Source organism: Perognathus longimembris, chromosome 1 (assembly GCF_023159225.1).
Source record: "Perognathus longimembris pacificus isolate PPM17 chromosome 1, ASM2315922v1, whole genome shotgun sequence".
In the NCBI taxonomy this organism is placed as follows: Eukaryota; Metazoa; Chordata; class Mammalia; order Rodentia; family Heteromyidae; genus Perognathus; species Perognathus longimembris.
The window spans coordinates 76,774,000-76,791,207 of NC_063161.1; the positions used below are offsets into that span (position 1 = coordinate 76,774,000).

At 49.8% G+C, this 17,208-nt stretch overlaps 1 protein-coding gene across 4 annotated transcripts in view; it reads right to left on the reverse strand.

Annotated features, from left to right (window-relative positions):
* Nucleotides 1-17,208, reverse strand: part of Sdk1 (sidekick cell adhesion molecule 1) — a 788,311-nt gene that overhangs the window by 109,673 nt on the left and 661,430 nt on the right. For all 4 annotated transcript variants that reach the window (XM_048330089.1, XM_048330099.1, XM_048330108.1 and 1 more), the window contains 3 exons: nt 7,719-7,828; nt 6,003-6,153; nt 5,270-5,507 (listed from right to left, as the gene is read on the reverse strand). In XM_048330089.1, coding sequence (XP_048186046.1) covers nt 5,270-5,507; nt 6,003-6,153; nt 7,719-7,828 — 499 coding nt within the window. The remainder of the gene's footprint in view (nt 1-5,269; nt 5,508-6,002; nt 6,154-7,718; nt 7,829-17,208) is intronic.

Sequence of the window (17,208 nt, forward strand, 5' to 3'; positions counted from 1 at the left end):
CACAGGGAAAATCATGACTGGAGTCCAAGGAGGGCTAAGGCCCCGGCTGCCCTCCCCAAGAAGGGCTGGTCCCTGGTCCTGGGGCTCTGGAGGCCAGTCTCTCCTTTTCCTTTTTCACTGATGTGAAGGACACCCTCCTGTCTGCTTGGCTTTGGGGGGGCCAGGTGAGCGAGTGTGTCCATGAGCAGCCGGGATAAATCTCAGGGGCCTGTCAGACATTGCGGAGGGAAGCCAGTCATCAGACCAAACAGTGATGAACTTTCTTCCCAAACATACCAGGAAAGGGCCATTGCTTCAGCTGTTTAGTCATTCAGAGGAATAGTACAGATTCGGATGAACTTAATGAGTGTCACAGAGGTCAATTCATAGCTTTCAGTTTAACTCAGCCCTGGGAAGGGAAAGAGGCCTGCCCCACACCCAGGCCCAACATGTCTTCCATGCAGCCTGGTGACGCACTGGCACTCCCCAGGCCTGCAGGGGCTCTCAGCAGGAACCAAAAATGCCAACAAGACTGGCTAGAAAATGGATTCTGCATATGCATAGTTTATTAAATGCTAAATGTATAATGAGCAAGAGGCTGACGCTTGTAACCCTAGCTACGTGGGAAGCTGAGAGACAAAGGACCGTGGTTTGAGGCAGGTCAGGCAGAAATGTTTGTGAAATCCTGTCTTGAAAGTAGCCAGCAAAAATACATACAAACACACATATATACATACATATTTTTTAAAAAACACCCAAAACAGCTGGGCACTGGTGGCTCATGCCTGTAATCCTTGCTACTCAGGGGCTAAGATTCGAGGATCATGGTTTGAAGCCAGCCCATGCAAGAACACCTGTGAGACTCTTATCTCCAATTAATCACCAAAAAACTAGAAGTGGGGCTGTGGCTCAATTTTTTGAGCACTAGCCTTGAGCAAAAAAGCTCAGGGTCAGTGCCCAGGCCTGAGTTCAAACTCTAGAACTGGCACACAAAAAAACAAAGAAATGTAAGCCTATACATTGATAGATTTTAATTTTCTGACTTTATTGAGAACAAGAACCCCCTAGGGTGCTGTATGCCCTCAGCAGCAGTGTTGTGTTGTAAAAACTCCGTTCCTATCTGAAAACACCTGGCCATCACCATAACAACCCAAGTGATCCATCTCTCAGCCCATCACTCTGTCCTGCCTTGAAACTCAAGTGCCCAGTTCTCACTACAGACCTGCAAGCCATCTCTGAGTTTTTCAGATGGGCTCGTGTGTGCATCCATCCATTCACAGAGGACTGTCAATGCTCCCAAGGAATGAGGGTAGCCCAGTGACTTAAACAGCTCAGGTGCTGTGTGCTCTGAACATGGCCGAGTTTCTCATAAGCAGAGAGCCAGCAGGGCTCTTTTTTTTTTTTTTTTTGGCCAGTCCTGGGCCTTGGACTCAGGGCCTAAGCACTGTCCCTGGCTTCTTCCCGCTCAAGGCTAGCACTCTGCCACTTGAGCCACAGTGCCGCTTCTGGCCGTCTTCTGTATATGTGGTGCTGGGGAATCGAACCTCGTGTATCCGAGGCAGGCACTCTTGCCACTAGGCTATATCCCCAGCCCCAGCAGGGCTCTTAAAGAGGAAGAAAATGGCAGAGTTCTGAATTAAAATTCCAGCAAATTAAATTACCACAAGGACAGACTCTGCCATTTGGTTATAAGGTATGGTTTTAAGGTCTGAAAAAGAAAAATCCTACCCTCAAAAGTTGTGAGGCAGATTTGAGTTCGGATCTGTCATCTAAAGTTTTGAGAGGTTCTCAGAAATTCCCCCTTCATACAAAGCCATTCAAAATGTTTATTTTCTCCTTGTCTACCATGTTTTCTTTCCTCCAGGACTGCTACTGTTGCTCCTCATGTGGTCTCTTGATTTATATGGCCTCATTTATTTTTTATATTATATCATAGAATGTCACCTGTTAGACTTCACTCATTTCAAATCTACAAATTCATTTAAATGTGGTTCAGAATGTGTTGCCCTGTGTTTACAACTTTTTAAAAAGTATTTCTGCGGGGGCTGGGGATATAGCCTAGTGGCAAGAGTGCCTGCCTCGGTATACCCGAGGCCCTAGGTTCGATTCCCCAGCACCACATATACAGAAAACGGCCAGAAGCGGCGCTGTGGGTCAAGTGGCAGAGTGCTAGCCTTGAGCGGGAAGAAGCCAGGGACAGTGCTTAGGCCCTGAGTCCAAGGCCCAGGACTGGCCAAAAAAAAAAAAAAAAAAAAAAAAAAAAAAGTATTTCTGCAAACTGTACTGTGTGTGTGTGTGCGCGCATGTGCAAGTGTGCATGCACACACATGCTGGTCCAGGGGCTTGAACTCAGAGCCTGGTCATTGTTGCTGAGCTCTTTTGCTCAGGCTGGCACTTGAGCCACAGCTCCAATTCTAGCCTTTTGGTGGTTAATTGGAGATAATCTCATGTACATTCTTGCCTGCATTGGCTTTGAACCATAATCCTCAGATCTCAGCTTCCTGAGTAGCTGGGATTAGAGGTAAGAGCCACTAGTGCCCAGCTTGATTATGGCTTTGATATGCATTTCCTTAATGGCTAGTGATGTTGAGCATGTTTTCATGTGCTTATTGCTTGTTTGTCTATCACATCTGGAGAAATGTCTATTCAGACTTTTACCCAAGTTTTAATTAGACCATTTGTCTTTTCCTTGTGAAAGCTGTTGGGGTCCAGCCTTTGGACTTGACGGGGGATGGGCATTGGGAGCGCTCCCGAGATGCCGCCCTTCCCCCAGCCCTGGGGAATGCGGAAGCAGGCCACCATTCTCTGGGTCCGGAACCAGAAGAACCAGCTTTGCGAACAGCCCCCAAACTTTCTCGCCAGCCCATGCGCCCCCAGTCTTCCCCTGGCCTGGTGCTTTCCGAGTGACGTTAGCTCATGAGGGTGTCATATGGTAAGCTCGCAGCCTATCATCAGCGTCCTGGCCTATCGCCTTCTCTCGTTCCCTCCTACCATATTAGTCCTTGCCCCCGCCTTAATAAATCAGATTGCTCTTGAAGCATCTCCGAGATCCGCGTATGCCTGGCTTTCTTCACCTGTAAGGAGGGAGGTAAGCCATCTCGTTCGGCTCCGCGCACTTGAGGTCTATGCTGACTCCCCCACTCCACCCTGGCCTAGCCTGCGGGTGGGGTGACCAGGGGAGAGGGTGAGAAAGGGAGCTGTTAGAAACATAGCTGAGCCTTGATCCCCGAGCCAGGGGAGGCGACCCGAGCCCGACAAAAGCTTTATATATTCTATTTTTTTTTTTTTTTGCCAGTCCTGGGCCTTGGACTCAGGGCCTGAGCACTGTCCCTGGCTTCTTTTTGCTCAAGGCTAGCACTCTGCCACTTGAGCCACAGTGCCACTTCTGGCCATTTTCTGCATATGTGGTGCTGGGGAATTGAACCCAGGGCCTCATGTATACAAGGCAAGCACTCTTGCCACTAGGCCATATTCCCAGCCCTTTATATATTCTAGATCCAAGCATCTTATCAGACATAGGATTTGAAAATATTTCCTTCCATTTGTGATTTTTAAACATCTCCATTTTTGGTATGATATTCTTTGACGCTCAAAGTTTTCATTATGATATAGCCTGATTTATCTATATTTTCCCCCTTTTGTTGTTTTTGCTTTTGGTTTCTGGAATCTGAGTCTACTTTCATTTCTCTGAGGGCTTCTGTAGCAACCATGGAGTGTCCACCCAGGACCCCAGCCTGGGGCAGGACTTGATCTTCTGCCTTCCTACCCTGTCTCAGCACACATGGACAGCCCTCTGGGAGCAGGTGCTTCTGTTTGCTTATGGAGGAGCCTTGTCCACACGGGAGCACAGATCCTCACTCCACTGTCTAGGGGACAAGGCTGGCCCTTCTGCCCCTGACAGGGCCTCAATTCCCAGTCCTAAAAGCCCAGGTGGACCCAGGCAATTTGCCTTGCCCTGCCCAGCACTTACCATCTGCCATCTGGTTCCTTTTATGTCCCTTCCATCTAGAGACTTCACTCTTTCCTTTCTGAGTGCCACACAAAGTTTGAAGGCTCAAGAAATATACTTGATCCACAATTTTCAAGTCAGATATAGCAAATGTCTTTAGAAGAAATATTTTGTGGGTCAGCCTATTATTGGATTTAGAAACATCCCTTAATATCCATTTCTTCATCACACAGATTTAGATATTGAAGACAATAGAGCTTTGTAAAACCCACAGGAGCGAGACTTTATCTCAAAAGCTACCCAGCTGCTCTGATGGTAGAGGTAGGAGGACTGAAGTCTGAAGCCAGGCCTGGCAAAAATTGTGAGACCCTACGTGAAAAACAAACGAAAGCAAAAATGGCTGGAGATGTGGCTCAAGGGGTAGAATATCTGCTTGGCAAGCGTGAGAGAGCCTGAGTTCAAACCCTTATCCTGTAAACTCCCCTCCCCCGCAATCCAATTACAGTTACCACCTGAGCCTCAGTGTGCCCCTGATCTGTTCCCTGTGACACCCTAAGCTCTGCAGCCTTAGGAAACCTAGTTTGGTCAAACCCATTTCTTGAATGCTAGTCCTCTCAGAAGCCTGCATGTGGTCACAATGGCCACCCTTCAGAGGCTCTTCCTGGTGGGTCCTGGCTTCGCATACACTATGCCATAAGAGCCTTTAGGGGGAAAGTTCTGTGTCTCCTGCTGCCGTCTGATTGTCCCCCAACCCCTCCTCACCTGGAGAAGAGCAGGAAGAAATGAAGTCATGTCCTTTGTGAGGGTGTTGGCTCAGAGCCTGACTGCAAGAGGACTGAGGTCAAGGTGAAATCTAAGCACATCCCGAGAAGCACATTCCACAGGTGAGTCACTCACTGAACAGTGGCTCCCGCCTCACATGCAACAAGTGACTGACTGCTGTGGGTCTGCTTGTTACTGCAGCGAGTCAGCTGAACACCCTCCCCCCCGCCCCACCCTGCATTCTTCTCTCCACAGTGGCAGGCCAGAGCGCCTCACATGTTGGACTCTTGAGGATTTTCATCATGGATCGTGGAAATTATCCCTAGGACCTGGAAAGTTATACCCTGGAAAGTCCAGCCCCACTGAGGACTCACCATCAACTTCAAACCAATGGCTTGGACACAAATGAAGCTGCAGTTAAGTTTCCATCAGGGCTGGTCCTAGCCTGTGGGCGGAGAGCTTGCCAGCCTGGGCACAAGTGGCACAAGCCAGCTAGCTGCCATTAACGTGGCGTTTGGAGAGTCAGGGCCACAAGCTCCACCTCCAGTGAGCCCTGGATTAGCACTGCCTTGTCCTCACCTGATTCCCGTGTCCGGCCCCGCACCAGCTCACTCCAGGGCCCTGCCCCAATGGCGTTGAAGGCCTGCATCTGCAGCTCGTACTCGGTCCACTCCTCCAGCTCCTCAATGGTGAGCTCCCTCTCCAGCCGGTCGTTGACGATTTGGGCCAGTGCTGAGGAGGGGAGGTCTGAGCGCCAGTACCTCACCCTGTACCCTACAGACTCGGGGTTCCCATTGTACTGGGAATCGGGCAGGGGCTGCCAAGGAACAAGAGGCTGTGGTGAGCTGACCCCTTAAAATGGCTGCTTTCCAAGGCCTTGAAAGGGCTAATTCTGCTTAAACCACTTTTTTGATGGGAGGATAGCTTTAGGACTTTCTCTTCTCCCCTATCTTGGAAACTTTTCTTTTGTTAATGAGACCAAACCCTGTCAGTAACTTAGGTGGACATAATTTCTTTTAATCTACCTTGGCTTAGTTTGGTGGGGGAAATATTCTGATCAAACACTAGACCGGCTCTCTGACAAATGCTGAGTATTGGTGCCATGTTGACTGAGCTTAAGAGCTTACCAGTCCTGCACGTAGCCCCATCCATGTTCCCCCCAGTTCTGAGAAGAGAGAGTAAGCACTAATGAAAAAGAAATCCTGGGCTGTCCTGAGATCCTGTACTGACTGCACAATGCAGACTCCCAGATTCCCAGGAGGGCCTCCTGCAGATGCTGCGGGAGAGCAACTCCCCGCCACCCCCAACTCACCACCCAGCGCAGGCGCAGGCTGGTCTCACTGGCTGTGCGCACGCTGATGCTGCTGGGCGCCACATCAGGTGGAGCCTGCAGGGTCTGGATGACTCGGGAGGACTGGCTGTAGGGGCTTGGACCAACGATGTTCACTTGTCGCATCCGAAATCTAGAGGGGAAATAGGTGACACTCGTCACCCGTGACTGGGTCTTCAGGGAAGGGCACAGGGGTGTGTCCACCTGTGCCTTTGAGGCCACTGGGAAAAATGCAGATTACAAACATGGCTCTTCTCCTGAAAACCTTTCACAGACTGATCTCTGGTTCATGAGGTTAAATTCCCAAGGGAAGCAGAACAGGATGGAGGAAATAGGCAGAGATCTGTGCTGCTCAAGGTCACTGGCTGACTCCAGTTTAGGAACCCTAGTACAGTAAGGTGTGGTGAGTTAGATGAGTGAGAGAGAGAGAGAGAGAGAGAGAGAGAGAGAGAGAGAGAGAGAGAGAGAGAGAGAGAGAGAGATAGAGAGAGAGAGAACGAACTAGGGCTTGAACTCAAGGCTTGGGTGTTATCCACTTAAGCCATAGTTCCACTTCCCACTTTTTGGTGGTTAATTGGAGACTTAAATCTCATAAGCTCTCCTGCTTGGGCTGGATTGAACCATGATCCTCTGATCTCAGCCTCCTGAATAGTTAGGATTAAAGGTGTCCACCACTGTGGCTGGCTTGAGTAAGGTATTCCTTAAGGTCTAGATAATGCTCTTCTGTATCCTCTTTACCTGTATGGATAATTACTCAAGACAGATTTACATATAATAAAAACCCTCAGCATGTATACACACACATCTATTACAGAGGTTCCCCAAATTCACATGAATTCAAGATAGGGACGCTGACTCCTAATCACAGTTTCTGATCTTTGCAATAATTACACAGCTTCAGCTAATTTCACGTGGCAAGTCTTGAATCCCAGCGGCTCATTTTAAGCTAAATTTTTTTTTTTGGCCTAAAATGAGCGTATTGTGTCTTGAATCATCTGCTCTCAGCTTAGGAATGATGTTAACACGAATAGACATTTAAGCATCTCTCTCATTAGTTTTCTTTCATTTCTTTTTAAACTCTAACTTTGGTATTGTACTGAACAAAAAAAAAAGGCTTTTCACGAAGATGTAATTTCACCTTTCACTCCTTGAATTAGGAATTCATATCCTTTCATTCCCAGAGCTCACGAGATGTATCCATCCAGGCAGAACAATGACACCATCAAACCCCACTTCTGGCAATAACTGGAAGTTCCGTCTCCCTCAAGGATCTTACGGGAAGTTAAAACATCACTAACAGCTCATGATGGCTCTACCCTTTGTGAAGGCCAAGGATTTACTGCTTGGAGAAGTTTCAGGAGCAAGAGGTGAAATTTAAATGGTGTGTTGAGTACTTGATTAGTGAGTGGCCACTCCAGGGTTGGGGGCGGGGGGCGGACGGAAGCAGAGGGTCTACCAGGACATCAGCTTTGAATGCAGCAAACTAACATTCCCCAAAAAAAGCTGTTCCCAGCCGAGCTCTGCAAAGAAAAGTGCCACATCCTCACGGCGGGGCTATTATGTCAAATATACAAGCGAGGCCCTTCTACAGGGTACTTGGCTGAGCACAACAAACCTAAACCTCCTGTCTGGGAGCGAGCTTCCCAGAAGGCACTGGGCCAGCCCTGACGCTGGTGGTGCATTGGCTGCACTTCTCACCTGTAGTGAGTGTATGGTGTGAGGTTTGGGATCTCCAGCATCTGTGCATCAGGCTCGTTCTCCTCCTCGTAGAGGCTGACCCATTCCTCCTCGTCACCGATGGCTCCCACCTGTGGAAAGGGATCCTGATGTGAGCTGAAGACACCCTGGGGACTGAAGCTGTCAGGTATCCTATTTGAACCTGCTGGTGCATGGTGAGCCGGGCAGAGCCTCTGCAGGCCCCTCATCCCAGACACCCTGGGTCCTGAACACATCCTTCTCAGGCCTTGGGGTTTCAGATTCAAGGTCACAAGAAACTGCACCTGAGGAGGGCTGGGCCTGAGCCCCAGAGGCCATGGCCGATGGAAAGGACCATCTACAGTCCCATCCTTCCTCCTGACAGGTCAGGACTCAGATGTCCCAATTCTGGGCAGCGATGAAGCCATGATCCCAGGCTCCTCTCTATGACCCAGAGCTGCTTCCATCACATATCAACCCAGGGACTCAGTCTGTCCCCAGCCTGAGTACTGTTGGTACCAGGGCTTGAACTCAGAGCCTTGAGATCTCACTCAGCCTTTTCCACTCATTGCTGGAACTCCACCACTTGAGCCATGCCTCCACTTCTGGACCACCTGAGCTCCTCTGCCCCAAGCACACCACCGAGGCTGTGCTGATGGCTTTTGCACAGGGAGCCTGAAGCTTCTGCCCCTAGAAGCATGACTGTGCAAGGCTGCGTCCCCTCATGGTTTTGAGGAACCCCCTTGGGGCAGGGTAGGAAAGAGCGTTCCTACAGGGGGGCTTTCCCATGTCTGTTCTGGAGGCCACTTCACTTTATGTTTTGAACTTCCCACAGCCACACATCCCCTCCTCCCAGACCTGGGTCCTGCTCAGTGCTCCGTCCTTTCTTCATTTTCTTCCTTATTGGTGAGCTCCATACTCCTTGGCCTACTCAGGTGACATTTCTTCTTCTGGTGACTCCCTAGCCTGGCTCCCCTAACACCTCTCACACTGCTCAATGGAATCCCAATTGCCTGGCTTCCCTTTCTGCCCACACCCCTCCCTCCACCTTGCCCATGCCACACGAGGCTTCTCCGGACAGACACCATGGCCTTGGGCCAGCCTGGGAACTCTAGGAGCCCTTCTATATGGCAGGAACATCCTGGCCTCTGCGGCCGGCTGTGGGGTCCTGGGGGCTCAGAGGACACAAGCAGAGGGCAGATCATGAGCACAGAAGGCATGCGGGGCCAAAGAAGCTAGCCAAGCGGGGATCAGCCAGGGCCCGGGTGTTTAACACTTCCTAAGTGACTTAAGTGACAGAACAGGAATTGTGCTCATTAAGTTCACAGAGGAAAGCAAGTTGGCAGGTGGCCAAGTCATGGAGGGTGGCTGAGGATTCATGACGACCTTGGGAAATTGCAGACTTGCACAGGAAGGATAGGAGGACACAGTAAACACCCCTGAGGGGAGGGGAGCGGGGAGCGGGGAGCCTCCTGAAGAAAGAGGAAAGCAATGCAGGGTTCCCTGCGCTTTAAATTAAAGGCAAGAAAAGGAAAGGCAAAAAAAAAAAAAAAAAAAAAAAAGGAAAGGCAGAGGGTGTCACATGACCAGGCTTTTGCATTCCTGGTGGAGCTCAGAAGACCCAAACACAGAGATTGGCACACATCTGTCCACACTTGTGTCCCCACAGGTAGAAATAAGGCACGTGTTGACTGACACATGGACACGCTGCAGTCTACCTGCACTGAGGAATACTACTCAGCTTTAAAGAGGAGTAGAATACCAAGGCTTGTCATCAGGGGCTTAAACCTCAGAAACTCTGCTGGGTGACAGAAATCAGGCCCAAGGACCACATGCACAAGGTTTCCCTTCATAAGCCATCTAGAACAGACCATTCACAGGGACTCAGTGGTGGCTGCCAGGGCAGGGGAGGAGAGGGAAAGACTGTGGTTGCACAGGAGGTGACTTTTGGGGGCAATAGAAATGTGTAGAATTAAGAAAGGTGTTGATTGCCCCAAACTGCAAATCTATTAACTGTAAAATCGTCAGTTTTATGTTTTGTGAATTGCATCTCAAATTGAAATAGAAATGTTAAAATCAAGTGTAAGTTGCCGGCCAAAAACATCAGGTAGAGAAAGATCTTGAGGTCAGAGGTGATAACAAGCACCTGGGATTTTGCAAGCAGCAAGGTAGCTAAACGGGGGTAACAGAATGAGGGAGACATCATCCTGGAGGTTGGAGGAGGCCAGGGTGCCCTTGGCCACCTAACCAGTCCCCAGCCTTATGGCAGCTGCAGTTCAGCCTCCGGCCCTCACCACCAGGGCTCTGAATGGAGAGGTGCTCTGTGCCTTTTATTTCCTGACACCTCTGTTTGAGTGAGGGCAAAGCAGATGTATGGCAAGTTTATCCTTCAAGTTTCCAAGTTGTGACAATGGAGCTTCAGTTACCTTTGCAAAAAAACTTTCTCTGCCTGTCCTTCTACCCCGCCCCCCCCCCCCCCCCCCCGTACTGAAGGCTAGGCCCTGAGTGCTGGAGCTTTGAGTGCTCTGAACTCTGTCTGTCTCCCTAGCCAGCAACAATTTACCTAGCCCTGTGCACTTCCCTGATCCTGTGAACAGCCTGGCCTGTTCAGGCAGCAGGCTTTGTATTTCAAGGCCATCTCATCTACCCACATGATCAAGAGGCCTGGAAGACTTGGAAGATGCTACTAGAGGAGAGGGAGAGGCAAGAATGGATGCTGGAAGGAGAGACCAAGAGGGAGAGGCAGCTCGAGGCACAGAAGCAGATCTAGTTCCTCTGAGAACACAGGGTCTGCCACTCAACCAGGATCCAGGCCAGCAGCAAGCTGAAGCTCCACTCCCCCCTCCCCACACAAGGTACGTGTGAAGGTCAGAGTCTTCCCCTTCCAGCCCACCCGTTGCCACTGTCCCACAGATGTTTCCTGATGGTCTACTGGAGGGGAAGTGGTGGTTAACTTTGGGACTTCTGTTCTGCCCAGTGTGGTCTTACAGCTTCCGGGCCAGGACCAAATGGACTGGAAGAAGAGACCGGCCTCCCTTTGTGTACGATGTTGATTTGGACAAGGGCCAGGTGGGCACCACCTGGCTCTGCTTGGCTCCACCTGGCACTTTCCCCACGGTCCAGGTTTGCCATTACTCTAAGGCATCATGGGGTCTCTAACACCTGTCCCCTTGCTCTGTCCTTTCTTTATGGCTCTGTTCCTCCTGCCTTCTCTAGGCAACTGCCAGTGCCTTCTGGAATCCTCTATAGATAGTATTCCCTTTTCCCCCGAATCCCCCATTAGGGAGGTCTCCATGATGGCTGCTCCTGTGTCCCCTGACTAGGCTGTGGGAGTTTGACCTTCTTGTCCTGTGCCTAAGGTACTATCTCTGGTATGTGGCCGATCATACCTGTCAAAGCTTTGACTCTACACACCCAGTGTGTGTCTACCTGTCATGCTACTCATCAAGGGAGCCAACAAGATGGCAAGACTGCTTTGGAGGGAGGATGAACCCAAGAGCATAGAGGAAAGTAAGAATGTCCAAACAAGATAAAAGAAAGAACAGAAACAAAAGAGCAACAGAACTATCACATTTAAGTAGCAACTAACATCACGATATCAAGGCCAACCAACAAGCAGAGGGTCAAACACAGATGGAATATGGGCAACCTATCAAGCCCAAATCTACCTTCCTTTCTGTTTGCATCAATAAAGTTTTATTTAAACACAGCTGTGTTCGTTGGTTTGCGTGTGTGTGTCTGCTTTAGTCCATCTGCAAGGCTGCTAAGACGTCCACACATGTGTGGGTCCTGGGTCTTAGTCATTGTTGTTGTCCAGCATTTCTTTCAGGTTCCAGCCTAAACTTGGTGCTTAACCCACAAACAAAAATGCAAGTGACCATGTGTATAGCTTAAAATCTAGCATCGAAAATGTAGATGTTTGGCATGGAGCTCTAAAAGTGAGTTATTACCAAAAATGTCATTTGCTTATAGACCCTGGGAGAGAAATTTATATTCTTGTGACAAAAGGTTTACATCTTTAAAGAGGTCAGGACCGTTCAATTTTTGCTGGGACCTGTTGGTTTACTCATTAAATTTCCAAGCCACCAGGATAGAGTGTTCTAGAAGTAACTGATCACTTACTAACAATGTACTGGATATATATAGAGAGACAGAACTCTTTCAGATAAAACAAATCTAAAGTCCCATGAGGATGCTGGGATTTTGAAAGGCTTTTTTCCTCTCCTTTTAAAGCCAGAAAACGGCACTTTGTAATACTTGTTACAAATAGCAGAGGCAAAATGCATTACAAAACCCACTAGGTAGGGGCAAGTCCTTCACCCCACAAAGGGACATGGGGTCCCCCACTTCAGGCACAGGAGTGTTGCCCCAACACAGGATACTAAGGGGACTGAGGCCTGTCTTTTTGTACCACTATTGGGGCTTGAACTCAGGGCCTGGGCACTGCCCCTCAGCTCTTTTGCTCAAGGCTAGTGCTCTATCACTTGAGCCACAGCTCCACTTCTGGCCTTTTGGTATTTAACTGGAGATAAGAATGTCACAAATTTTCCTGCCCAGGCTAGCTTTGAACTGCAATCTGCAGGTCTCAATATCCTAAATAGCTAGGATTATTGTACCTGTACTTTTGGCCAGAGCCCCCCTTAAGAACTGGGGACAGGCTGGAAATGTAGCTTAGTGGTAGAGTGCTTGCCCAGCATGCATGAATTCCTGGGTTTGATTCCTCAGCACCACATATACAGAAAAAGCCAGAAGTGGCGCTGTGGCTCAAGTGGTAGAGTGCTAGCCTTGAGCAAAAAGAAGCCAGGGACAGTGCTCAGGCCCTGAGCTCACCAAGCTCCAGGACTGGCAAAAAAACCCCAAAACAAAAACAGAGCAACACCCCCCCCCACCCCAAACTGGGGAGTCTCACAGCCACCCCTTCCCTACAGCCAAGAATGGGAGTTGTATGCATCAGGAGACAGCTTGGCTCAGCCAGGCCACTGGGAAGTCTTGGGGGAATCATGAATGCTCAACATCCCAGAGGCCAGGGACAGTCATCTAGATCACCTGCCTGCCCCTCCCCCCATGATCCTGCAGGTAGAGTGGAAGGGCCCCCCTCCCTCTGCACAGGTCGGGGAGAGGACACAGCTCCACTCTGCCCATTGCTGAGGAGAGGGGACAGACTCTGTCAGTGGAAACCTACCATCCTGGTGCACCCTGCCACTGGAACACCACTGTCAGCAGGAAAACTTGCCCATCTTGCAATTCTTCTGCAGGTACCCACACCCTGTGCCCGAGCCGGATGAAGCGTCCCCAAATGAGGCGTGCTGCGGGGCGCAGGGTGGAGGGACAGATGGGCTCCCACACTCACACTTCTGGCAAGTGTGTAACGCAACAGGAAGAGACCCGAGGCAAGCTAGACCCCAAGGGCAGCTCTGCACACAGTCTGGAGAGCCTGGGAATGAATGGGTCCTTCTGGGGGGTCTCCCCAGACCTTCCCTTGATTTGTGCTGGTGAGGGGGTGGGAGGGGGCACAGCTTTGAAACAGCCCTAAGCCGCTCACTGCCCTGCTGGATTTTCAAGGCTTTTTTTTGGGGGGGGGGTTGGGGGCAGTTTTAGTCTTGTTTGGCTATTTAATATTCTTCCTATCATCAGAAGCCAAGTGGGAACATGAAGCAGCTGCCTGGATTTCTTTCCTTCATCTTGCCTTATTTCTGCTCTGGACTTCTCTGGCACGGGGCCCTCTTGGCTTCCCTTGCCTTTCCAGAAGTTTCTCCAGGTCCCCCCTTTTCTGCCTTCAGCAACCCTGTGTCCATTACTGTGTTCCTCTGCCTGTGGGTGATGGCTGCTTCCTCTGGCTCTGGGGGAGGCTTCCCAGCAACCCAGGAGTGCCAGCAGAGCCTGCTATTGTTGTCTGGACGATGTGAGTGTTGTTAAGCACAGAGAACTCAAGAGAGATGGGACCTTTCTCGCTATGGCTACCACACGACCAAAGGGTGGGATCGCCCTTGGGTTCCTGAGGTGGCCACAGGCTCTGATGAGTCCACATCTCAGGAGTGCTTGAAAAATGACAGACTGCATCTCAAAGACGCCCTTTCCCTCACATCTACCCTACACAGGGAAAGGGCAGACATGGGGAGTAACATCCCCAAAGAATGGGTCTCAGCAGGTCCCCTGCATGCTCACAGACACTGAAGGAGAAAGACCCTGGGGTCCCCGCCATGCAGATGCTCGCTTGGTGAACCTCTGTGACAGAACCCCAGCTGCCGGGGCCTGAACTCCACATGCTCCATCCTGCCCAGCTTTTGTAGGAACAACTATCACAGACTGAGTGGCTGATGAACCACAGAGATTCACCTTCTCCCACGTCTGGAGGCTGAACCCCAAGGGCGGGATGCCAGCCTGGCTGAGTTCTGGTGCTCTGCACATGGCTAAACCCTGGCCTTTGGTCCTCACATGGTGGGGAGAGGGCGAGGCCTCGCTGGGGTCTTTTTACGAGGGCACCAATCCCCTTTGTGAGTGCCTTGTCCTCATGATCCAGTCACTTCCCAGGGCCCTGCTCCTAACACCACTGACTTGACAGTTGGTGTCCCACATATGCTTTTGGGGACACAAGCTCAGTCCACAGGGCCCATCTCATCTCCTTGTCCCCCCTGCATTTCTGGCGCATCCAGTCACCAGTCTCTGTATGGGTCCTTACATGGGTCTCTAAAGGTCCAGTCCTGTGTAGCGCTCACTCCACCAGGAGGAGGCTGTGCCAGGAGGGTCCCCATGAATGTCTGGTCTGTCCTGCACGGAAAGACCTAGGCTCTCAGCAAGTGCCTCAGTACCAAGCCCGAGTTCTGTATCTGCCCCCCCCCCCCCTTTCCCTCTTGCCTTCTCTGCCCCCACCACTCAGTCCTGCTCACCCCTCTCCCCAACATTGCCATTCCTCAGCATCTGCAACATAGCACACTATGGGTATACTCATAGCACACATATGGGTATTTCCTCACCTGACGAAAGGGCTGCCTGGGAGCCGCCATGAGTGCTGCTGTCCAGCACAGCAAGACAGGCTCACATACTGATCACCTGGGGAAGATTCAACATCTAAGGGATGTTCATTGCTAATATGTCACCATAAAGTCCCAGATTACAGGCCAAGCCATCATCAAGTCAGGGCATCTGCCTTTCCCAACCCTGTTTCCCCAGCCCTCTGTCTCTGTGGTCCCTTCTGTTTTGTCTCCTAACAAAGGCACCTCCCTCTTCTCCCTGGAGTCTGTGAGAAATAAGCCAGTGCCATCTGACTTGTGACGTGGACCTTGCTATTCTAGAACAGGAAGAAAATCCTCACTTTAAACAACAGATGCTATGTGATCTGTTCCCTGCAAGACTTTGCTCCCACCCATCTCTGCTTGGAGTGAATGTCCTCTCCTGCCAAAACCCTGCTTCCTCTCAAAATCCAACTAAGATCTCACCCTCCACGTGGTGCCTTCTCTGATTGCATTCACAGCTCCTCAATCAATCAACAGGAACAATTCACCTCAACAACCCTGCCACTAGTACCCGTCATTACACCAAACCCTAATCCTCTCACTACCCCTGAAGTGAACTTCTGGAGGGGGGAAACCCGAAAGTTTTCTTACCATTGTACTCTGCAATGTAACACCATGTCCAGAATGCTCAAGTCTATAAAACAGCAGGAGCTTACTCAATGTTTGCTGAATACAACAAATGAATGAATGCAATTATAAAACCTAATGACCAGAAAAGTGACACATAGAGGCCACAGAAGAATGAGAATGAAAGGCTCAGGGTGCAGAGCAGTCTTCGAAAAGGCTGGTTGGGAAAGGACTTTGATAAACTTTAATTTGCTTTGACAGTTGTGATTTATGTATGTGCTGACCCTCCGCTTCTCGGAAATGACATTTGTGGTGAAATGTTTTCCTTGGTCCTATTTGAGCTGTCTCACCTGTGTTGCAGGCTTTTTTTCCCCCCATCTCCAGTGTAGTCTTAAGAGTCCCCTAATAGGACCTAAAAGGATCTGATAGACTAATGAACAAAAAAAGCCACTTTACAACATTCATTCTATCCAGACTTCTCAGGCCGGCCAGGGGAGGCGAGAGAAGTCTTCATTGTAGAGGTGTCATTACGGACAATCAAACAAACAATAAACATTTGAAATATCTGAGAGTTGTCACTTGCCACCACAGCACCTAAATGCTTAGGCAGGGCATTATATCAGAACAAAAGAGAATCGGTCTCAGCAAATTTACCCAGATGGCCGAATTATTACTGAAGGACCCATTAGAGCCAGTGACAGCTCTCCTATGTATACTCGACAGGCTATTCACAAATAATGTCACTCTTTTCCTTCCTATTATGAAAACGAAATCCAAACATGGTCAGGGTTATTACAGTCACATTGCTGACAGATATTTATCAAGGTGCCGCCAACAGCCCTGTCATGAGTGAGTCTTCTGTAAGGGAGGAGAAGTGACACCTGGATAGATCTTCAAGAGTGGTAATGAGAGCATTTAGCCTGGGCACCAGGAGGGAGGTAGCACCTTGGGATTTTCTTTCTATATGAAAGGTGATAGGGTAATCAGATGGACAGTTAAGGAAACAAAAGTTGTGCTTGAACTCAGGGGCCTCACGTTCATGCTTGGCTTTTTCCGCTCAAGGCTGGTGCTCTACCACTTGAACCTTGCCTCTATTTTTGGCTAATGGGTGGTTAATTGGAGATAAGAGTCTTGGGAATTTTTCTGCCTGAACTGGCTTGGAATTGCAATCCTGAAGTCTCAGCCCCCTGAATAGCTAGGATTACAGATGTGAGCCACTGGTGCCTGGCAGGCTGTGCTTTTAAAGATGAGAAAACTCTCCCCTTCAGTTGTGTGGGCTACTTCTGTCCCCAAGAGGCTGAAACTGCAACGGTGGCCAGCCTAGATTTCCAGGTCTTTCCAGAGAGATAGTCTTTCTTCTATAGCCTTCTCTGTGCCCAGATGCTTGCCTTTATTTTTATTTGCATGAGCTTCTGTTTGTTAAGTGTCCAATATGTGCTAGTTTCAGACTAAAGCTTTAAGTGTAGTCATATAGTCTCCACTCCCACCTTTTTGTTGTTGTTGGATGTGGGGCTCAAACTCAGGGCCTGGTGCTGTCCCTGAGCTCTGTTGTTCAAGGCTAGTGCTCCACCACTTGGAGGCACTGCTTCCACTTCTGGTTTTTGAGTGGTTAATTGGAGATAAGAATCTCACAGGGACTTTCTGCCCAAATGGGCTTCAAACCACAATCCTCATATCTCAGCCTCCTGAGTAGCTAGGATTACAGGTGTGAGCCACAGTGCCTGGCTCCTCCCCACCCTTTAAAAAAATTAGTGACAGTATTGGGGTTGAGCACAGCCAGGTCCAGTTAAGAAAGCACTGGTAGGCCAGAGGGAACAGGGTGGGCATGTGTTGGGGTTAGCTGCACCTTTAAGGGGCCACAGCTGACCTCAGCCTGTCCCTCCCCTTCCTGTCTTTAACAGGAAGAGAAGGAA